This window comes from Mesoplodon mirus (assembly GCF_964341445.2).
Source record: "Mesoplodon mirus genome assembly, chromosome: 11".
NCBI lineage: Eukaryota > Metazoa > Chordata > Mammalia > Artiodactyla > Ziphiidae > Mesoplodon > Mesoplodon mirus.
The window spans coordinates 83,885,497-83,910,586 of record NC_138987.1 but is presented as its reverse complement, the minus strand read 5'-3'; the positions used below and the strand labels follow the sequence as shown (position 1 = coordinate 83,910,586).

At 36.2% G+C, this 25,090-nt stretch overlaps 1 protein-coding gene across 10 annotated transcripts in view; it reads right to left on the bottom strand.

Annotated features, from left to right (window-relative positions):
* The window catches only part of SOX5 (SRY-box transcription factor 5), a 1,015,676-nt gene that overhangs the window by 279,366 nt on the left and 711,220 nt on the right, over positions 1–25,090 (bottom strand). For all 10 annotated transcript variants that reach the window (XM_082635813.1, XM_082635815.1, XM_082635814.1 and 7 more), the window contains one exon: positions 20,997–21,207. In XM_082635813.1, the coding sequence (XP_082491939.1) occupies positions 20,997–21,207 (211 nt within the window). The remainder of the gene's footprint in view (positions 1–20,996; positions 21,208–25,090) is intronic.

Here is a 25,090-nt window from a genome sequence, read left to right as displayed (position 1 = left end):
CTATACAAAACAATTAGTAAAATAGTCTCCTTATATATTATGAATGTGACTTGACAGTTGATTGCTAAATTATTCTTATTGAAATAAGTTCATACATTTTAACAAACAATGCTACCAATATTTTGACATTGAACTAGGCCATAATTATATCAAATGCAGCAAAATAAGGGAAATATTTTTCCTTTAAAATCACAAGGTGAATCTTGACATTTAAGCAACAATAGATTTTTCAGATAAAAAAAATCCAAATGGGAATGTAAGAGTATTAAAATGTTTTTTTATTTTTTAAATTAAAAGAATATTTATTCATAGATGTGTTTCAGCTATGTTTTTAATGACATTCAGAATTCCAAATAGAGAAATAGGGTCTTGGCAAATATGTGTTCAGTGAAAAACAGAATGAGGAAACTGGAAGTAGTAGCAGTAATACTAATTTCCCCTAACACATATCCCTTGTAGAATTAAAAATGTTTTACACATAGCATGTTCTGATCTCACTGAAATTGGTTCTCTTGAATTGCCCTTTATATACTTGCTGGTAGCCGACCTGATTCAATGATAGACCATATAGCAAACACTGAAGCAAGTGGATTTATAGGAAATTATTCTCTTCCACAGTGAGATGTCCAATACTGAAGGGTTGTAGCACTTCAATAGGTGACTCCTATAGAAGGCAATGGAAAAGACTGTACAAAGCAGCAGGACCATAATACTACAAGTGAGGAGACTCTGCAAAATTATCTATTTATTAAGTTATTTCTTGAGGCTATTTCATAAAAGTTGACACAGAACCTCTAGAAAATATTGTTTTCTGAAGTTCTTCAGAGATACACATAAATTTTTCACTTCCTTTAGCAGCTTTTAATGGAAACATTAAAAGAACATTTTAGTTCTTTTACCTGTACTATGTTTATAGGCTATGTGATGATCAGTTTTACTCAGGAATATTCTCATGGAAGTACAAATATTTTAAAACAAGTCTAATTTTGTTTGCCTTTTAAAATAGGTTTAGAAATAGGTACAAATTGCAAGAAAGGTTTTCATCCAAAGAATCTTTATGTTGTGATATTTTCATTCAAGATACCTTTATCACTGTCCAAGATTATAGCGGGCACCCCTATTAGAATTAAAGAAGTCACTTTAGAGATGTAAAGACTCTGTAACTCTCAAAATCTATAAAATAAGGTGTACAGGTTGGTTATCAATGCTGCTCTTTATCTCCCTTGCAGTATCTCTGGAGAGGCAGGTTCATATAAGAGAGAGAGGCATGATTTAAAAAAAGAGAAGTAAACATAGGACAGTTCAGGATTCTAGCAAAAACTAACATTAAAATATCTGCCTTTCATTATCTGGACAAAATTTTCACTCAAAGCAATGCAAATAAATTATAAGCCACAAGTCTTACAACAAAAGATCTTATCTTCTATCCCAATGCCTTAGTATTAGAGATTCATAGTACAGACCAACAGCAAACTTTATTTTTATTTGGATTACTACAGAACACCTAATCAACACCAGTGATTAACCTGGTGTATAACAGATTAGTGAGAGTTCACTGCTCTGTTCTTCTTTTTGCTCATATTTCTTAATAAAATATGAGCTCTCCAATTCTGTATTTTTAACTTCTTTTGCATATTGACTTAATAAAACATTAATATATTGCTAGAACTTTATATCTAGAAAGAACTATAAAACTCACCTAATGAAATCATTTTATTTTCAAATAAAGGAAAATGAAGCATTTGCCCAAGGTTACCCAGATAATGATAGAGGAAAATCTAGCATCTGTATTCAGTATTTCCTTTACTAGACTTCCTTTAGGATGAGAGCTAGAAACCCTGGGGTGGATGCCTTGCTTCAGGTCAGAGATCGCTTATTCAACCATTCAATTAACTCGTTGAATTAGGAGTCACTGTGCGAGGAACTCTGGATAATGGGGTGACTGAGACTCTGTTCCTGCCCTCTAAGACAGGGGTTGGCAGACTATCTGTAAAGGGCCAGGGAGCAAATATTTCAGGCTTTGTAGGCTATACTAATCAACTCTACCATTACATCACGAAAGTACATTACAGGACACTACCTCCATATGTAAATGAAGGAGCATGGCGCTGTTCTAATAAAACATTATTCAAAGACACAAATTTAAATTTCATATAATGTTCACATGTTGTCAAGTAGTCTTCTCTTGAAGACTAGCAGCCTAGATTTGGCCTTCAGGTCATAGTTTGCCAACCACTGCTTTAGGAGGTCAAAATCCAGTGGAGGGGAGAGACAATACAATTTCTTAAGGGAGGGAGGATGGGGGCAATTAGAGTTAGCAGAAAATTTCTGGTAGGGGGTGAAACAAACTAAGTATTCAGAATGAATGGCCATAACCCAGGTGTGAAGTAAGGTAAAAGGCATTGCAAACAGACATCATAAGCAAAGAAAAGCATGGTAGCTGCGAAAAGCCATAGGCAATTTGGCATTACTAGAACAAAAGTCATAAAGAGTGATGTAGGGAATGGTAGGACATGAGAAAAGAGGCTGGAGAGTAAGACAGGAAGTGAGCTCACTGCAGCTGCAGGCTGACCCACCCACCCAGTTTAATAAAGGTCTCTGCGAGACCCAATAAAATATATAGGATGGCACAAGTAACACATCACATGCCAAATGAGGCTCTTTTTCCGCTCTTGAGAAGAAATTAAATGTCTACTTCCACATCCCGAGGCTGCTCCACCATTGTCTCTTTTTCTTTGGGCAAATAATTTAAGGAAAATATGGACTGCATTTTACTAACTGCCAGGATGACAGGTGAGTATGTCAGGAAAAATGTATTAATACTTGGTTCTATATGTTCCTGTCGTATACTTGTATGTCTTAGAATTCAAGCAGTTTTGTTTAAAATTGAGGTTATACAAATGCTGGAGAGGGTGTGCAGGAAAGGGAACCCTCCTACACTGTTGGGAATGTTGGTGCAGCCACTGTGGAAAACAGTGTGGAGGTTCCTCAGAAAGCTAAAAATAGAATTACCATAGGATCCAGCAATCCCACTCCTGGGAGTACACCCAGACAAAACTATAATTCAAAAAGATACATGCACCTCTATGTTCATAGCAGCACTATTCACAATAGCCAAGACATGGAAACAACCTAAATGTCCATCGACAGATGAATGGATAAAGAAGATGTGGTACATATATACGATGGAATATTACTCAGCCATAAAAAGGAATGAAATTGGGTCATTTGTAGAGATGTGGATGGACCCAGAGTCTGTCATACAGAGTGAAGTAAGCCAGAAAGAGAAAGACAAATACCATGTGATATCACTTATGTGTGGAATCTAAAACGTAACACAAATGAACCTATCTATGAAACAGAAACAGAATCAAGGACATAGAGAATAGACTGGGGTTGCCAAGGAGGAGGGGTGTGGAAGAGGAGTGGATTTGGAGTTTGGGAGTAGCAGATGAGAATTGGTACATATAGAATGGATAAAGAAAAAGGTCCTACTGTATAGCATGGGGAACTATATTCAATATCCTATGATAAACCATAATGGAAAGGAATATGAAAAAGAATGTATATATATAAATATATGTATAATTGAGTCACTCTGCTGTACAGCGGTAATTCACACAGCATTATAAGTCAACTATACTTCAATAAAAAATAAATTAAATTAAAAAAATAAAATTTAGGTTATAATTACAGAGTAAAAAACCTTTTGGCTACGTGTTTAAATTTTGAGAATGGATCAGTACCTGAATCAGGAACTTACAAACCTAAGTGTATTTTAGCTCTCTGGATAAGGTCTAGGTTATGTACCCATAATTATTACCATGATTTTGGCTCAACTTTCCAAATACGATTCTGCTAAAACAAGAATTCAAAGATAATATCCTCTACTATTTTAGTGAATAAAGGCTAAAGATGGATAAAGGGGAAATAATATATTATATGTATAGGCTTATTAGCTTGAGAGCCTTGGGGGGAAGCAATTAGAATATCTCCTTAGGGTTGTAAATTTTTCCCAGAAAGCAGAAATCAATAACCTGAAAATACCCAGAAAAGATGAGATGATGAGAAAAACAACATTAAAAGAAGTTATGTCATAGTGAGCTTCCTTGGTGGTGCAGTGGTTAAGAATCCGCTGGCCAACGCAGGAGACACGGGTTCGAGCCCCGGTCTGGGAAGACCCCACATGCGGCGGAGCAACAAAGCCCATGCGCCACGACTACTGAGCCTGCGCTCTAGAGCCTGCGAGCCACAACTACTGAAGCCCGCGCACCTACAGCCCATGCTCCGCAACAAGAGAAGCCACCGCAATGAGAAGCCCGCGCACTGCAACAAAGAGTAGCCCCCTCTCACCACAACTAGAGGAAGCCTGCATATAGCAGCAAAGACCCAATGAAGCCAAAAATAATAAATAAATAAAAAAATTTTTAAACAAAGAAGTTATGTCATAGAGAGAGGGATCCAGTGAATACTGTAACAGCTTTCTGCTCCAGCACGTAAACAGGATTGGCTAAAGCAGTCATAATAGCCACATGACCTCCACAGGTGACATAAACAAAGACATGTCCATCAATATGTAAATATTAATTCAATTTAGAGGATAAAGAATTATAGGCACTGATTATATGTTCACTTTTGGTGTAAGGCCCACCCCCCTCTACTTACAGAGCCTCCAGTACCTCCTCACTCACAGTGCCTTTCACCATGAAGTCACATGGTTTGTTTCCCCCAAAAAACCATGAGCAAATTAAGGACAGGAACTGTGTCTTTGATCTCTGTCCTCATTCACCTATAAAATAACTAGCATATAATAGAACCTCAATAAGTGTTTTCTGTCAGAATGAGAGAAAGAGTGAATAGGAGAGCAAACAGAAAACAAAGGGATTACAGAGAAAGGAGGTATTGACTCTCTTGGGCATCAAGAGAGACTTTACACAGGATGTTAGCAGGAGTCCAAAGGTAATGAAAAAATAAAACAAAACAGAATGGGAGGTTCCCTTCTGTACTGAGATCCTTATCTGTGTGTTTTCTTTTTGTCAAAATTTGTTCTAGGCCAAAATTTTTTAGTTTAGAGATTGAGTGAGATAAATGCTCCTAAAATCTAATTATAACTTATTATATTTATTGTGTGTGTGTGTGTGTGTGTGTGTGTGTGTATTCTTTAATTCTAGGGAAATTGTGGAGATCTAACAGAGTTGGCAAGATTTTGTCCTGTGTATGTGAGCATAGATGTAGATAAAAATAACTGACAGTGATAGAGATTTAGTATTTCTTTAATGTTGTCTTCAAAAGCAATTATTAGACATTATTTCAGAAGGGTTCACATTGTTTGAAATTTAGATAAACCATTTCAAAAGGCAGTCTTTCCCTATTTAGTGGAATATACTTTGAAACTTCCAAATATTCTTAATTTGAATATCTTAAATTTAGAAAACAAAAGAAAAATTCATGGAGAGAAAAAACAAGGACTCTCAGGTTTACTATGCTTTTTGACTTAATATTCTTTATTAACCCCCAGTTACAATAGTCTTTAAGTGAAAAAGATGTGCTAAAAAAATACACAACTTCAATTTATCTTCAGTTCTTTTGGTTCCCTCTTAATGATTCCCATGAGCTGAAAGGGGAAAAGACTAAATAAGCACAACAGCGAGGTGGCCATCCTCCGTCTGGCAACTCAGAACAAGCAGAGCTAAACTAAAGCGCTGAGGTGGCAAAACCAGCACACGTCTAATTCTGGTCCATTTTACTCTGCCACTGGACATGACTTCTGCTGGGAGTCTGGAGTGCTGTCCTGCATGTGAAGGCTGAGAACCGACCTCTCCTATTCACAGGGTACTGCTCTCAACATTGCTACCTCCCTGTTTAGGTGTTTTCCTTCCCTGAAACATGGTATCTCGACAGAGGTGAAAAATACTAACAGTGTCGGAGCAAAGACTGAAGCAGAAACATTAGGGTTAAAAAACAGAGATATATAGAAAACAAAACTCCAAAGGGAGAAGGGTGCATTTTGTTCATTTCTACCACTTTCTGCTTCCAAGTCTTCCATTTGACTAATGTCACATGATGGTGTATAAACTTTTCATGCAAATTTCTACAAAGCATAAGTTCTCAGAAGAGAAAGGCCTATGAAACAGAGATTTAATTCATCTTGAAACAGCAAATCATTTCTTATCTATTAACACACAAAATACCAGCCTAGAAGCACTGTCCTGTTATAATAAACAGACGTCTTCAATTATGACATGCTCTCCCAGCTACTGATCTCTTCCGTAATTATACTATGCAATGGGCACGGCACTGATATTATATTAATATGTAGGGAGGAGAGAACTTACACACAAATTAAATCAAGGCTCAATATTTCAGTGAAACTTACATAAGGACTGAGAACAAATGGTCTGTTTCTTAGAAGGAAGTAAAAAGATGATTTTATAATATCTCATTTTCTACTTCTAATTTAAAAGTTTAGAAATGAAATCTGTCTTAGACTTCTAGTCTCTTAACTGCACATTTCAAACAAATTAGATAAAACTGTTTATGTTTCATAATCACCTGTACTTGTCATATTAACAGCAATAACAATCTTCAAAAAAAAACTTTTAATATAGACAGGTTGCAAAGAAAAGAGAATGGCAAATAGAAAACTTTTTTCTACAGACAAATGGATAAAGTTCAAGAAAAGGTTCCTCTCACCCTTTTGCAGAACTGTCAAACAACTTATCTTGACCAAGAATAGCACACAGTAAACACACCAAACAAAAGAAATGATGAAAGATGTATTTACTTGTTCAGGGCTTCTATTTTTCTTTGTATTTCATATACACCTACTGAACAGTCTGCATTGTGTTAATAAATAACCAGAAGCAACCTAAGTGAACAGAGGAGGGGTTTCTATGATGCTGTCAGGTACCAGACAGTTGCTTGGCACTGCTGATACGGTGCTCTACACGTGAGCTGTATGACCACATATAAAAGAGAGCATATAGGTTAATGGATGGATCCTTTCACCTCTTAGATACAATGGGAGGAAAGGAAGAAAAGTTGTCCAAAAAAATGGTTAGCTTTTTGGAATTGTCCAACCCTTTCAATTTGGAAAGGAACAAATCAATTTTATGGACCATGTCCTGCCAGAGTAATCTTTTACCAGATAACTTGCTGTGGTTATTTGGAAATCTGCTAAACTGTAACTCCAAACTCTTCAACACTTAAGTGATTTTTCAAATTGTTTCCAGTGTTGGCTCCATGGTTTATTCCATATATATGAATTCAAATTTGAAATATTCTGAAGAAAGTTTTCTGTTTCTATTTTCTAAAATATGAAAAAAAAGTCCAAATAATATGCATGAATTGGAACTAAAATCCATAAGCTCAGTGATCAGTGTGTTAAAAGTTTACCTCATTTATGACATTAAATACTCAAACAAGAAAGCTACTCTGGGGCTTCCCTGGTGGCACAGTGGTTGGGAATCTGCCTGCCGATGCAGGGGACACGGGTTCGTGCCCCGGTCCAGGAAGATCCCACATGCCGCGGAGCGGCTGGGCCCGTGAGCCATGGCCGTTGAGCCTGCACGTCCGGAGCCTGTGTTCCGCAACGGGAGAGGCCACAACAGTGAGAGGCCCGCGTACCGCAAAAAAAAAAAAAAAAAGCTACTCTGTTTCGTCAGCCTGACACATTTTCAGTGTTCTGAGCTTACTCTTCTTTAAAGTTTGTTTCCAAATGTTCCGTGACAGTCTTTCCAAAAGCCACGATAAAAGTCTAACATAAATGAAAAATAAGCTAAAGCCAGAAAGCATCAGAGTAAAAGTGAAATTATATACATACACACACACACACACACTGCATGTGTGTGTGTGTGTGTGTGTATATATATATATATATTTATTTATTACTTATTGTCTCATAAATGGTTTCTGTATGATATGTAGATGACCTGAAAAGATATACAAATAAAAGTTGGCTTTCAAATTCAGGGCATAAAGAAAGGGCATGAGCTCTGAATTCTACATAAGATCTTCCCCTCAGTGTCAAACTCCATCATCCAAAAGTGGGAGCACGGAGCACAATCTGGTATCCGGAGATGATCGACATGTAGGAAAGACTATCTTAATCAACCCAAATATCCAGGTCATATGCTCATTCTGTTCTGCCCTAGCCTCATTGCTCCCTCATGATCTTGGCCATATTTCTCTTCAACATTAAGGGTGGTTAAGGAGGGCACACTGGGAGTCCTTGAGGTCTCAGAACTCTGGGAGCAGGTGGCCAAGGAAACTCTGAGTGAGCTCTCCACCGACGCTAGTGCTGTCCGTGACTTCCCCCTAAGCAACTCCTATTAAAAAAAAAAGACCAAGCATCCACTAGAACAAAACCAAGCAGGCCCATTTAATTAGGGCATTTGCTCGATATCCACTTCTTCATGTGAAACACAGAGACACATGGGCCTAGGAGGTCTGATTAATTTTAATATGCACAGTCGTGACAAGTGCCTCAGGGGTATCTGAGTGAAAAGCGCACACGCGCGCAAGCACACAAAATCCTCCAGCTAGCCGAGTCTGACAAATCAGCTTCAGAAAAATGCTGTGTGTGTTCCCCAGATTAGAGTGTTAAGATTCAGCAAGGGCCTGAACCTTTAATGTGAGGGAAAAGAGGCCTCAGAAACAGGTGGCTGGCTCTTCACTCTTGAATAAGTGATATCTCCAAAAGCTGTGGCACATGAGCAGCAAGAAGGTCTGGCACCCTCCCCTAATGTCCATGTCCAGTCTGGGTCAGTGGGTGTTTTTTAAGTGCTCCATGCATTATAAGTCAAAGTCTGGACCTGAGGGTTTTAGTTATGGACAAGGAAAACAGGGGTACCTCATTTATCTGAAAGGTTTAGGAAATATTATAAACATTTGGGTAAAGACAAGTTTGCAATGATTTTCACAGTCCTGTTGGTAGATAAACTCATGTATAAGCAGGAATCAAATAGTACTCGTCTTGTGTAACAAATAGCCACCTGATAAAAGAATGCCTCCTTGATTGTTCACAGAAGGATGAACATTAAGGACATAGTCTTAAATATGATTACATTTTATTAACAAAAGTACAAGTTCTAATTGAAAAGAAAAATGTAAGCTATCTTGGCCGAATGGGATTCTTGTACAGACAGCCCTGGATCTCAGCTCAGGGACCTCCTACTCTAAAGAAGATCCCCCAAAGGCAATCCCTGAGCCATTACAATCCAAGTCAGAAGGCCTTTTGAGAAAATATAAATTAATTTTCTGTAACACTTAATGAAATCAACATCAAGATAAACCGCTGTGATGGATACCGCTTGAAATGAAGATGAGCGTGAATACGTTTCACTCTAGTGCTGAAAAATTACAAGGCTTCAGACTCAGTGTACTCTGTGCTAAAGTTAAAACACTTATTCCTAAAGACATAGGTTCTACAGCATTTGAGGGTGTCTTCTTGTCCTGACCTTTGAAAAATAAACTTTTATTTATCATCATTTTATGAGTGTCAATTTCCATACAGTGGTGCCTTGGAAAAGGGTTCCTGGAAGTTAGACTCCAGCAGGCTCAACAAGAAGAGACATTTTCCAGTGACAGACTGCATAGACGAACACGTAGTCACAATACATTAGGAGTAGCCTCCAACAGCGGTGGGAGTGTGAGGAACAGAACTGAAAAGGGCTCAACTGAAAAGTACCCTTGTTTGTCCTTCAGTGGAACAGCACTTACAAAACCTCTTCAACGTGTACTTTGTCAAAAGGACGGTGACTAACTAAACAAAAGCAACTCAAACCTCTGCCAATTAAAGTATCTTTAGGCTTTTCCCCTGATCCATTCAGTTTTTATTTTTCCCACCTCATCAAATGTGGCTTTAAAAAGAGTGAATTTCAAAGTGAATTTCAATATTCTTAATTTAACGGAATGCTCTGGGATTTTGAATTTAGGAAAGTCAATCTCCATAATTTCCTTATAAAATAATAATTAAAAAGTTGGTGAAATTAGGGGGTAATTTTGAATTTCAATTTCAACTTATCTGTTAATGTAATATGGTTTAATTTAAATTCTAAAGGGCTGCTCAACAACAGATATTTAAAGTAAAGAGCAGGCACTGTGATTTATAATGTAAACTCAAACATCAAACATTCAATGCCCATAGGGATATTCACAAGGCCAAATATCATGCACCAGGGGCCTGTCTTTTCCACAGAATAATTATATATAATGCCGTAGCACAGCACAGATGAAAATACACTGCTTATAATATCTACTTCAGGACCCGTAAAATACATCTTAAAACAAGGAGAAAAAGCTTTATATCCATTTAGAGAATCTAATGGGTCTATATGTCAACACATTTGTAATAGAAATTAAAAGTCCATTAACACATAATTATTTGGGGGGAAAAAAACACAAGTACCACAGAAGGTACAAGCAACTAAGTTGAATTATTTTCAATAGATGTGACAGAAGCAAATATAAAAAAGATACATTACACAAGAATATTCATACATATTTTTAAGTTTTAAGAGAGCATCATTCATGACCAAGAATTTACACTTTTTTGTTTCATAAATGTACAGTTATAAACTTAAAAAGTGTCCAGCCCAATCTTAGAAATGGTATACATGGAGTTAAGAGGAAGTTTTTTGGCATTTGCCACTGAGAATTTGTAGTATACTGACTGCATGGTGTCAGGGTGATATCCACTGAACAATATTCCCTGCTGTATCTGCTGGAGAGAAAGAAAGAGAAAGAGAGAGAGAGACAGACAGTCAGGCAGAGACAGAGAGAGACAGAGCGAGAGAGAAAATTGGTGACAATAAAACTCCCAATATTTTCTTCACCCAGTGTTGGTTTCCGGTCTGTAGGTGACTCTAAGGGTGAAGTCTTGAGATCTGTCACAATATGTACTTTTCCAAACTCATTCCATTATTTTATTAGTTCTTACAAAAAGAGAACTTTTTTGTGAAGTCTGTACTAAAAGCAATGAACTGTTTCATGTAAAGTAACACTGGGTGACTTTGGTAATAGGTTATGCCTTTAGGGTCTTGTAATATAAAATTGTGAGCAAAGATTTTTTTAAAGAAGTTCAGGAAAAAAGTCCCAATTGTGTAAATGATGACAAAGTCTAGTTCTAGTAGAAACAAAATTTCACAAATAAATGCAGTATCTCACACACAAGGGGTACACTCATCATGGTGTAACAATTTTGGAGGTGTGGGCATCATACTCTAAGAAGGAAGAACAGTGACAGATACAGATGCTAAATAAAACCAAGCATATGTGGGATCAGAAAGGAGGACTACACACATACCCACATGTACACACAAAAGGAATGAAAAGAAAAAAAAATCAAAATAGGGGAGGAAAGGAAGAACAAATGAGAGAAAGCTAAAATCTTAGAAAATTATGAAATTTTTGGTCAAGGGAGCCTTCAATTATCTTTGTCTTCAGTACACATTCACATTTATTGTAGAAATAAGAATATAAGAAATCCACAAACCCAATGTTAAATTGCTTCTCCTAGTCTCATACTGGTCACATTTTGCAATTTTATCCGTATCAATATAGAGAAATCTTTCTTTTTGAAAAGTAGTTCTTCAGGTACAAACTTGCCTAACCAATTTTATTTAGGGAAATTTATATAAATAACCTTCAAAACAACTAGCTATCCTAGGATTTTTATGAATGTGGGTTTGTCATTTTTGTTGTGGATTACATATCCTAAGTTTCCAGAATTTTGCAGGTCTGAACCAGAATTTTTCAGTACATGTAAGTATCCTGGGAAAGCATCACTGGAGCCATATAATGTTTCTGGTATGCCTAAAGTAACAATGTTTCTAACCAGCCAAGATGTGGTAATGACAATAACTGGTACAATTCCAAGTTGGTTATAATTTATAAAGTACTTTCATGTGCATTACCTCATTTGTTTCCTTCAACAACCCTCTGAAGAAAGTAGGGCAGTTAGATTTGCCAACAGAGGACAGATATTTATTACATTAACACAATTACTACAGCAATTTAAAGGCAGGTACATATAATGTCTTTTATAATATAAATTATAAGGTAGATGCTCAGTTTTATGCAAAGAAATCCTTATTTAAATTTAAAAGCTGCATTTCCCTCAAATGCGGCAAAACAGATACAATGACATTCCCAAATATTGCTAAATACTTGTAAGTTAATGCTTCAAAATTGATCAGAGACTAAACTATATTGATATATATCTTATACACAGTAATCAGTGGCAGAACCAGGACTACAGCTCAAACGCTGACTCACCGAGCAGTTACCCTTTTTCATCATGAATGGATTAGAAAGTCAGATAAGAACTACGAACTCGGTCTCAAAAAACGCACAAATATACATATTTTCCCCATTTTGCATACAATTTCCAGGATTTATAAGCCCTCTGAAGGAACTCCTGAATCCTGAGTTTGGAAACTCTCCCCTTGAGGGAACATCTTAGAGTCCCTGAAAGACTGGAGGGAACAAGGAAGGAGTGGAGTCAGTTACTTTTCTTTGACTACAGGCCTCCGGAGATGAACTGTAGGGGGGCGGGGTGGGGTGGTGGAGTGATAGATCCAACTGTAGCCTGCTAGCATCCTGAGCTCATCGTAAGAAATAATAACTCTCTCTCCCATGCCAGCTCTGTCCTAGAAAAGAGTGCTGGTCTCCATTATGATGAAACACTAATAAAGAACCATTTACAGCATCGAATTCTGGAAAATTATTCACAGATCAATTCACTTTTTACTTTGCCCATAGCAGTGGGGGAAAATTGTAATCTGTGGCCACAAATTCATAGATAATGCCAATATATTAGCAATACTACAGTTATTTCAAAGATTAATGTGACCATAAAATATATAAAGTTTTTGTTTTATGTGTATTTTAGTTTTGTATCCTGGATCCTAATACCTAGCTTTGTGACCCAGGACAATACTGTAACCTCTAAGTCACAGGAAGAATTTAAAGTAATGATCTCAAAGATTCAATAATGACAAAAAGAATGGAGAGGACAAGATGAATGAGATAAACAGGTAGGGAGGTTAACTGAGTAGGACATGAAGAAAAGAGGGAAGTAAAAACAGAAGGCAGGGACTTCCCTGGTGGCACAGCGGTTGGGAATCGGCCTGCCAATGCAGGGGACACGGGTTCGATCCCTGGTCCAGGAGGATCCCACATGCCTCGGAGCAACTAAGCCCGTGGGCCATAACTGCTGAGCCTGCACTGTAGAGCTTGCGAGCCACAACTACTGAGCCCGTGTGCTGCAACTACTGAAGCCCGCGTGCCTAGAGCCCATGCTCCACAACAAGAGAAGCCACTCCACACCACAACAAAGAGTAGCCCCAGCTCGCCGCAACTAGAGAAAGCCTGTGAGCATTAATGAGGACCCAGTGCAGCCCAAAATAAATAAATAAATAAATAAATAATAAAACAAAAACCCCCCAAAAAACAGAAGGCGAGCAATGAAATCTACTCAATTTTTAGGGGAGTGTTAGCAAAGGCTAAAAATGTCAATTAGTGGGTGGACTGTCATCCACAGGTAACACAATCACCTACTATGCACCAAGTTCATTATTAAGAAGCGGAGAGGCACAGATAATCAAACCAAGAACTCACTTCAATGTTCACATGCTTACAGCTGTGGAAGACAGCAGGTAAATAAACAATGATGGTAATGTGGTCAGAACTAACAGAGATGAGTTATGTTAGCAGTGTAGACTAAACCAAATTCTGACAAAGGTGTTCAGAGAAGGCGTTGAGTCTTAAAAGGTGCATATAAATTCATTAGGTGGATAAGACAGGGTATGATATTTAAGGCAGAGGAAACTGCATATGAAAAGGCAGAGTAGTATTAAAAATACAGAGTGTTGAGAGAACTGCATGCAGTTTCTTTAATAAAGACAGCATGAGAACATGTACCTTAGAGAATGGTGGAAAGTAAGGTTAAGGGGATTAAAGGGTCGGGTCTTGTGTTCAATGCCAAGTAGTTTTGCGGAGGAAAAGAAGTTTGTTCTAATTCTAGTTCCTCCATATGACAAGAACATGAACAAGTTACTAAAACTTGATTTTTAAGATAAGAAATAATACCAGCTTCGGAGTTTCTGAGGATTAAATGAGGTAGCTCACATAACATCTGGAAGAGGGTCGTGTATTTATTAAGGTCTCTTTCCTCTCCTTTTTTCAAGACAGCAACGGGGTAACACTGAAGCAGTATAAATGTCCTTTCAACAAATATTTTAAATATTTAGTATGTGCACTATCCTCACCCTTAAGGCGTTTAATACAGGGGAAGAAACTTGACAAATAAATGGACAGTCATAATACAGTTAAGTAACTAACAATGGAGGGAGGCAAGTAACAGTTCTTAAAAAGGTGAAAAAGTCAGTGCAGTGAGTGTAAATAACTCTAGCAACTTGGACTTGGAGAAATGAGGAACAGAATTACAGATAGAGGGGATGGGAATCAAGAAAAGGTGTTGTTTGTTGTATTTCTAGGAGGAAGAGATATAAATAAGCTGAAAAGGTCATTCCAAAGAGACATAGGAGTACTACAGACATTAATATAGAAAAGTTAAAATATGAAGCCTGTTATAATCTTGTATCTAAAAGGATTCTATTTTAAATGAGATATATAAAGTTCTCATCAGGTAAAAATTACTTGCACCTGCACTGTTCTGAGCCTAAGGTTTGAATGAAAATCAAAGTCTGGATCGGACCCCTAAATTTAAAGGCTGATCCGTAGTTATAGACTATCCCTAGCTACCTGGAGCTTGAGAACACAGGACGTTTGTGGATACCCATCTATCTTGGCTTTATTAGCTAAATTAAGATAGCTGGTTGTCTTAGATTTGTTCAGATTTAATTTAATGATCAATGATATACTCTTTAAAACTAAGATGGGGTGATGACATTATTTCTAAAAAAATCAAGACAGAGAGAGTAAAGAATACCAGAAGGTATGACGTAACTGAACTGGAAAAAAAAGGCACCTGGACCTGTAGGATGTGCACTGGATTCTCATTCTAGCTTTAACACTAACTTGCTGTGTGATATCAAGTACATCTCTACCTCAGTTCTCTCTCTCTCTTGAAATGAGGAGAGAGGGTTAAAATGTGTCTACGTTTCATTCCAATTCCGAATTTCTATTATGCCAAACTAATTTGCTCCCAGACATTCTTCTAAAACAAGTTTTTCTTAAGATATATTCCAAGGCATTTTTTTTAAACACTTTAAAATCAAACAGTTTAAACTGAGCTGATTTTCAATTAAAGCTTTCTGGAAATTTGATCACCATTGAGGAATCAGAAATTTACTTTAGCAGAAAATTATGGAATACTACTTTCTTATTCAATATTTCAAAGGAATTTAGGGACACATGTGTTAATGTGTAACATTAAACTATTACTGGTAAAATTCCTAATTAGGAAACACAGTGTAAGTAGTGATTAAGGGCATGAATTTTAGTTTAAGGTTGACTTCAGTTTGAATAATGACCCAACAGTCACCCTGTGACATATTTAATCACCAGTTTCCTCATCTGAAAATGGAGATAATAAGAAACAGAATATTTAGTTCATGTGTATGGCATTTCCTGAAATTGGAATAGCTATACATAATAGCCCTGGTTATGAGGTTTATGTAAAGATTAAATAAACTATTTCATATAAAGTACTTAACACTATCATTAACACATGATATGCACTTAATATATGCAACCAACTGAATACATATCATTTATTCAAGGCCTTGATATAGGAATAATATATCACATATTATGATATTAAACCTCGTCATTCTTAACTCCTAAGTCTAATAGTTAAAAAAAACAACTGATAGAGCATAGTTATTACCAAATATAAAATATATGTTACATAGGTCAGACATTTCGAACTGAAAATTTACTATGAACTTTGGCAGGTTCCACATCAGTTAGTGTCACTCAACAAATGAGAATCTTTAGCACCAGAACTTTTAAAGTACTGACAGACAAAAATTCTGATGGAGGAAAAAGATACAAACAAAAGTATATAAATATATTTTCTCCTATTTATAACTTTTAAAATATTTTAATTAATTGCTTGAAAAGATAAGCTAGCTCGAATAAAAGAGCCATTTTTTCTTCGACCCATATGCAAATCTTATTTTCTTTCTAACCATTTTACCTCGGTGGCCTCCTTTTGTACGACACACCATTCTCTGCTAACTTCTGAATTTCTGCTAGTTTGCTGTTGGCAGGGATAAGGTCGGAAATAATACGGACTTTCCATTGAAATCTGCATTCCCCCCCAATGAGAGGAAGCAAAGGCATGAATATGGCACCCTCATAATGATTTAGCTGGGGCTTAATGAAATTTTCATCACAACCTGCTGTTCATTTTAATGGCCTTTGAAAAACAAAGGAAAACATAGCTTGAGGGAAGAAAAGATTTTTCCATAGCAGATATCTGTCAGCTTAACATTTAGTTCCATTCACTCTCTCTCGACTCTCTTCATCCCCATATTACTGCCCTCATCACAGAACTATAACAATGTTTTGTACTTTTTCATTAAATTTATTCCTAGGTATTTTATTCTTTTGATGTTATAGTACATCACAGAACTACAGATCATTTGTTTGTACTGTATGCAGTGTCACTGTCCTGATGTTTGGCTAATGTCAGGTTTGGTGCCCATTCTCATGTCTAACCATACCCTTTAATTAGTGGAGTTTTTAATCAGTTTGAATAATGACCCCAACAATCACCCTGTGACATTATTCAACATCAGTTTCCTCATCTGAAAATACAGATAATAAGAATCAGAATATTTAGAATGTAACTTCCCACATACTGTGGAGCCTTTCACATATCTTCCTAGATATATTTCTCCCTTTTTCTCTTTTTGCAGTTAAAAAAAAAGAGAAAGAAATTTCCTTTAACACTCTATTCCTTTTCTATGATACAATTTCCTGCCATGTTATTATTGTTTTTCTTGGTGATTAAGAGCACCACTTTACTCAGATACATAAATTGCTCTTTGATAATTACTCCCAATAGCTGCAGTTACTAAATATTCTTACAAGAGCAAATTTCTTCATCAATAAAAGTGAGTCTAATTTCTCCAAAGAAGACATACAGATGGCCAATAGGCACATGAAAAGATGCTCAACATCACTAATATTAGAGAAATGCAAATCAAAACTACCATGAGGTACCACCTCACACCAATCAGAATGGCCATAATTAAAAAGTCTACAAATAATAAATGCTATAGAGGGTGTGGAGAAAAGGGAACCCTCCTACACCATTGGTGGGAATGTGAGTTGGTGCAGCCACTATGGAAAACAGTATGGAGGTTCCTCAGAAAACTAAAGAGTTGCCGTATGGTCCAGCAATCCCACTCCTGGGCATATATCTGGAGAAAACTCTAATTTGAAAAGATATATGCACCCCAATGTTCATAGCAGTGCTATTTAAAATAGCCAAGACATGGAAGCAACCTAAACGTCCACTGACAGACAAATGGATAAAGAAGATGCAGTATTATACATATATACAATGGAATACTACTCAGCTATAAACAAGAATGAAATAATGCCATTTGCGGCAACATGTACGGATCTAGAGATTATCACATTTAGTGAAGTCAGTCAGAAAGAGAAAGACAAATACCACAGGACATCACTTATATGTGGAATCTATAAAATGACACAAATGAACTTATTTGCAAAAGAGAAACAGACTCATAGATACAGAAAACAAACTTACCAAAGGGGAAAGGGGGTGGGAGAGGGGTAATTAGGAGTTTGGGATTATCAGATACAAACTAGTATACATAAAATAAGATAAACAGCAAGGTCCTACTGTATAGCACAGGGAGCTATATTCAATATCCTGTGATAAACCATAATGGAAACGAATACTATAAATAAGCATAACTGAATCCCTTTGCTATACACCAGAAACTAACACATTGTAAATCACCTATACTTCAATTGTAAGTAAGTAAATAAATAAATAACTGTGAGTCTACTTACATTTCTGTGTACTCAAAGCATGTCTAGGAATCTTGTGTATGTAAACATAACACCATCTTAGTCATTTTGTATTCATACAAAGACTAACTTTCTGGGACTCGGGCTTTTAGATGCTTGGCATGTTCAACCTATATGCCAGTCTTCCATAAAGGCTATTTCTGTATTTTCTCAATATCTTTATATTACTCAATAACAAGTCACTCTTGAGCTGAGCTTTTAATATATTTGTAGGAAGGAAAGTACAAAAAACGAACTGTGGGAAATACAATAATGAAAACAGTCTAATGTCCACATACATAATGATATTTCTTTGTGTCAACTCTTTCTGCCATGGATGTTCTATCTCTGTTCTTCTGCCTGTGTAGCTATGATTTTCTCCTAATTCCCAGTACCTCTGAATGTTTCCTGCTAAGCAAATTGGCAAGCACTGTCTCCTGCCCTTTCTCCTGGTAGGAATTATTCGTGTGGCTTCAGCCTGTCATATACTTCCAAATTAAGAGTCTGTGCACCCACTTGGAAGGAAGCTCACATGAAACACTGAGGGAATACCAAGGCCCTAAAAGAAATGACACCTCAGTAGCAAAGAGCACACTTCATATCCAGATCTTGCTTTCTAACACCATTCTCCAATAAAAGGAACCAGGGCTTCTTAGAGAAATGGCTTATTCTAGGACTGGGAGAAGGAAAGATACAAGATGAATCTGCAGTATCTTATAGTACCAGAAAGTAAAGAAGTGCTCAAAAAAAAAAAAAAACCACCATCACGGTGGTATGTCAAAGTGACACAGAAGGAGCCTCCAATGAACAAAGCTGGAACAATGTGACCAACGAAATAAAAAATTGTATTATAACTCAAAGTATAAAATAAACATCCATGAGTTCATACTGATATAAATAGGTGACTGAATAAGTAAATGATAGAGAAGAGATAAATCTCCAATAAAGAATAAATCCAAATAAATTTCTCGATGATTCGCTGTGAAGGATGGGGATCAAGGTTCCCTACTCCTTAAATGTGGTGCATTTTTTTCTGATAGTAAAAATAGTATTTTCTTACTATAAGAGTTGTTTAAAAAACAGAAAAATTAAAAGGAAGCACCTTTATTAGGAAGCACCTAAATTAAAATTAAAAGCACCTTCCTTCCACAGAGTAAGGTACAGAAAGGGGGCAGGGAGGCTTTACAGTGGAGAAACCCGACAAGCACTGTTATCAGCCAGGTGATCAAGGTCGACATCAACATTCGCAAATCACATAGTAAGTGTGTACTTTTGATGTGATGTGACAAGAATGGTACTTGGTTTCTGTGGTCTTTCTACCCAAACCCACAATCCCAGTTTAATTATGAGAAAACCACCAGACAAATTCTAATAGAGTGGCATTCTACAATATATCTGAACAGTATTCCTCAAAATTTTCAAGGTTATCAAAAATAAGAACAGTCTGAGAAACTGTTGCAGCCAAAAGGAGCCCAGGGAGACATGAGAACTAAATAGCTAAATGTAATCTGTTATGTGATGGCATCCTAGAAGAGAGAAAGCACACGGTGAAAACTAAAGAAATCTGAATAAACTATGGACTTTAGTTAATAATGCTGTATCACAACATAAAAGATGCAAAATAACTTTAAATGCAGAAAGTTAATCATGTAAAATGAATAGCATATATAAAAATAAAGAAAAAGAAAATTATCATAAAGATGTTATACCAGAAAGCTATGATTCTGGGTGATTTTTATCTTCTTCCTTTTAATTTTTCTGTTTTTTAAACAACTCTTATAGTAAGAAAATACTATTTTTACTATCAGAAAAAAATGCAGCACATTAAAAGAAAAAGGTTGTGTGGGTCCTCCTCAAAACTCCATTTTTATCTCCATGCAGATTAGAGCCAAAAAGCCTTTGGCTGACTAGATTATTTCCAAAATTCCTTCCAACTGTAAGATCATGTGAATTACATAAATTTTAACTAAAATCCATGTCCCAGCTATGCATCTGGTAGAGACCCAGAAATATTTAATTACCACATGACTCCAAATACCGGTTAACATATATTTTGCGCCAGATATAATTTACCAGTGTCCTAACAACAGTTATAAATAGTGTTAAATAGTATAAATGCAGTATATTTTTGGTGTAAAGCATGTCTTTTTATGTCACTGTTTTATGTTTGTTTGTTTTAATTTTCCATCTGACTCTGAAATAAATAGGAGGCATGTTCTTGTGTGCAAAGTGGCATCTGTGTTTAGGATGGACATAGGTTTTAAACAGGAGTTAGTAAACATCTGTAACATAAAGGATAACTATCAGTTATTCATAAATTATACAGTTTGCATCAATCGTTTTACTAGTTTGTTTGCTTTCATTTTAAGATTAGTCCATGAGCATTATCACCTGTAGGATACTATCTGTAACTATTAAAGAGATTTAGAAAATGAAATCTTAAAAGAAAGGCATCCTGGAAGTTGAAAAAATGGGAACCTCAACTGAGCTACCAGTAAGAGAAACACTACTTTTCAATACACAATAGTTCTAGCCATACTTACTAATTTTAGACTATACAAAAAATAGACCGAATTATCTATGCAGTCTAAGATGCATTAATGTATAAAGGTTATAAAATGTAACAAAGTTGTAAAATGGCCCTTGGGGGGAAGCACAAACTAGACTGCAGATATCTGGCAGGTAGGCGGTGACTGTCCTGGGCTCTTCTGCCACTTTGTATTCTTGAACCTTTAAGTTTTACTCAACCACAACTTACTCATGTGAAAATAAGGAAGACATCACAACAAAAATTAATGATTTATAAAATTGGGGTTAGACGTATAAACATGTTTCTAAAAAAAAATACTATCCATCTTCATTGCATTAGGTTTCTTCCAATTTAACCTTGAGAGTGCATCAGAAAAGGGAGCTAGAAGTTAACATCAAACCATTAAAATCAGGAGATAGGCAACAACTTTGTTTTCTTTTCCATCCTTTACCTTCTGGCTCATTTTTGATGAGCTCTTCCATCTTCCTCTGCTTCAAGGTGTCAACAACATCAGCTAAGCTGCCTTTGCGCCGCTCAGGAGTCCCCAGGGCTGTACTAGACAAGGACTCGCCACTCTGTCGCCCACCTTCTTCTGCCTTCTGAGGTGAGGTAGATGAGTTGTGTGGGGCAAATGAAGACATAACTTTATTGCCATCAACTTCCTGAAAGAGAAAGCAAAAGCAATATATATATATATATATATATATATATATATATATATATATATATATTTGTTTAGAATTCAGTAAGCTTTTTAATTTTAATTGGTTACATGGCTTATGCAGCTGCAACAGTGAAAAGTGAAATGTCACTCTGCAACAGCAAAAGGAATAAAGAAATTTCAAAAAAGAATACATTAACTTTACAGGTTGACACTAGAGTGAGACAAAGATCAATTCATAGGAGAAGTAAAAATAAGAAGATTCTCTCCCTTAGACTGAGTTCAAACGGCAACATAGCCTTTCTACAAAGCCTATATTGATGAGTTTTGTCTACTTTTTGCTTTTGTTTGAAAGTCTTAGATTTTCCTATGAACATTAAAGGTAGTGGTCATCTGTAATAAACCTTCTCATGATATTATAATGTTTAAACAAATAACATTCCATATATTTAATTTTCTTTTTAATTTTAAGCAGCTGCCTGTTCTTTATGGTACTCCTAATTAAAGTAGGGTCCGCTTTTAGTTCTCCACCTTCCTCTTATGCTTTTAAGAAGACATCAGCCACCCAAGTTATTCTGATATCAGAGAAGTATACTGTAAATTCACTTCTGCTTATGCAGAAGATATTTCCAATTCCATTTGTTATCTGAAGCACTGTTTCTGATGATACCCTTTGCTGTTTTGCACTTTAAGCCTCATTTGCCCTAAAAAATAAAGTTTCTTGCAGACTTTGCCTCTTCATAATTGTGTACATGTATGAAAAGAACTTATTCTATAATTCTAAAAGGTAAACATACTTCTGGTGTTCCTTTTGGCATTATTTTTCCCATAATTTCTACCAGAACTTCGGCAATGTGTGTAATATCAGGGGTATATTTTGTATAAGCAGCACTAAATTGTTTTTTCAGAACTTTTCAAGAGAAATTATATTGAAATGACAAAGAAAAATTTATTTTCTTAATATATAATCTCTTACCTCCATAATCCTTTGACTTGCCACAAAGCAGAGCTTTTCTTCAAAATTAATCTGTATCCTAACATCTTTGCAGAACTTAGTCTCCCCCAGGTTTATTTCTTAATTCTACAGCATTAAAAGTTTCCAGTAACATATATATGAGTATGTGCATATTCAATAATCAGTATAATAGCTTATACCCGTGTTTACACATTTTTCCTCTATTTAAGACATGTTAATGAGGATCTGTTGACCCCAGAAAAATGACAAATCACACTGATTTGATATTTAATCTTTAAAAAATAATGCTGGGCTTCCCTGGTGGCGCAATGGTTGAGAGTCCGCCTGCCTATGCAGAGGACACAGGTTCGTGCCCCGGTCCGGGAAGATCCCACATGCCGCGGAGCGGCTGGGCCCATGAGCCATGTCCACTGAGCCTGCGCGTCCAGAGCCTGTGCTCCGCAACGGGAGAGGCCACAGCAGTGAGAGGCCCGCATACCGCAAAATAAATAAATAAATAAATAAATAAATAATGCTAATATTTTTGACTAGATTAAAAATACTTGATAAAACTGTCATTCTAATTGTTTAAAATATATGAAAAATAGAGGTGTCAACACAAATGTAATCATAACCTGTTCATATGATTTTTGTCAATGGACATTAGTGAGTACAGGGACATTAGCCATGGTATAAACATCAGTTTGTTGGATGGGATCGAGTCAATGTGGGAAAAGCAAAAGTAAAAAATGTGTGCGAAAAGAATTTTCAAAATAATTCTAAACCCCAAATGCTTTCCATTTCCTAAAAACAGAATATGCCTCTTACAATCACTGTTTCTTGATTCAATGCTCTATAGACAATACTTTCATAGATGAGTCTTAGCTTATAAGGTACTTGAATTTAGAAATCAATATGCATAATGTAATAATTATAAGCCCCTGCAGGCTAAGTGAAAGTACACTTTTGTAATTATTTATTTAAAACCGACACATAAATACAAGCAAACACTTAAACACAGATACATACACACACAGACACCTCTGAAAGGGGCAATCACAAATTCATTCAGTAAACTAAGGAATGTTTTTATGAATGACCCATAATAAACATTAGCTCAGTTTAATGTGCAAACCAGAATACAGCAAAACTGCTGCATTTATTTTCCACAGATCTTTCTTCTCCTTTATTTCCAAGGTCAAACTCAGAAACATCCCAATTTTAGCTTCACTTTAAACATTTATATTTTATACTCTGTTTTTACATTATATGATGATATACTTTACAAATAAGAATTTGGCAACTGAGCTTCACTTGCCATAAGTGAAAATTACACACATTTTTCTGTAGCATCATCAGTACAGAGAATGACACCCAAATTATATGCAATGAAGTCTATTAAAATATCAGAAAAAATTTCAAATTAAAGTAAAATAAAATAATATCCCATTTTGCATCTCTCTAATTTTTTACACCTTGCAAAGAGAAAGGATATATTGTGAAGAGTTTAACATATTTCACAAGAATTCTAAACTCAGTTACCACAGCAATATAAAAATAAATTAATTAGCATTACTTTTATTTCAAGCAGGAATATTTATCTTATCGCTGTTTCACCTGTCTGATTACATTTCAGCCTCTGGCAGTGTTAATCCCTTTCACAGTTTTATGTAGTTAACAGATGTTTCAGTGTGGGCCTCCATTGTCCATCTGCATGGCCAATGGCTTGTTATGTAGTGCTGGCACAGTCTTCGGTCAACAAAGTCCTATGGTTTTCAGTTTCTTCCCTGGGACTGCATTTACCATCCCTGAAATAATGACTGCACATTTCCGTTCATTTTCCTGGGAGCTGAACGTTCAAAGAGTCTGCTAACAAATGCATCAGTGGTCCAGGCCAGCAATATATATTTAATTAAGTTTTGTGAACTCTAAGAACAAGCTTCAGTATTTTGCAGAAGAGCTCTCAGAACTGTGATGTGTAACTTTTAAAGTCTAATGATAAAAGTGTGTTCCAAACTTTTAGAATGAGGTTAATAATCTCCGTTATTCTTTTTTTTTTTTTGGCCATGCTACACAGCATGTGGGACCTTACTTCCCCAACCAGGGGTCGAACCATGCCCCCTGCAGTGGAAGTGCAGAGTCTTAACCACTGGACCGCCAGGGAAGTCCGTTTTCTTGAACAAGCTTTACCTCACCTTGCCCTCTTTGTCACCTTTGCAACCATGAGATAAAGGAAGGCGTCTGCCTAATGTATCCATGTATCTATCCTCATCAAAATATCTTTTTAAAAATGCATTCTTATTAATTCTATAGATAGCATTTTGCTATGAACACCTTAATATTCAAATTTCAGATAATTTGGTGACTAAGAAGAATTAATTCATTTGAATAAAAGAGATAATATGCAACTCAATCAAATATGTATCTTCCTTTTATTGCCCAAATGACATTTCATTCTTGACTTCTGGACCCAAGAAATACATCATCATGTGTATTTTTCGGTCCTATAAACTGAAATTAAATCCACACAGGGTAGTAAAAACACTACATTTAATAGTCAGTCTATCAGACTATAATCACTAAGAATGACAGACAATATTTATTGAATATTTACTTTGTGTCAGGCGTTGTTTAAACTGCCATATGTGCATTAACTCAGTTAATTCTCATGGCAAGCTTAATTATGATTTGCATTTCAGAGATGGAGAAACTGAGGCACACAGACTGAAGTAAATGCCGGAGATCATATGACTAATAAAATATAAAGTAGATAATCAACTCCATTCTCTTGGCTTTCAGAGCCCTGGTTCTCAACCACAGTGCTAATACTACCCTACTCTTAAAAGACAAAAAATAGGGCTTCCCTGGTGGCGCAGTGGTTGAGAGTCTGCCTGCCGATGTAGGGGACACGGGTTTGTGCCCCGGTACG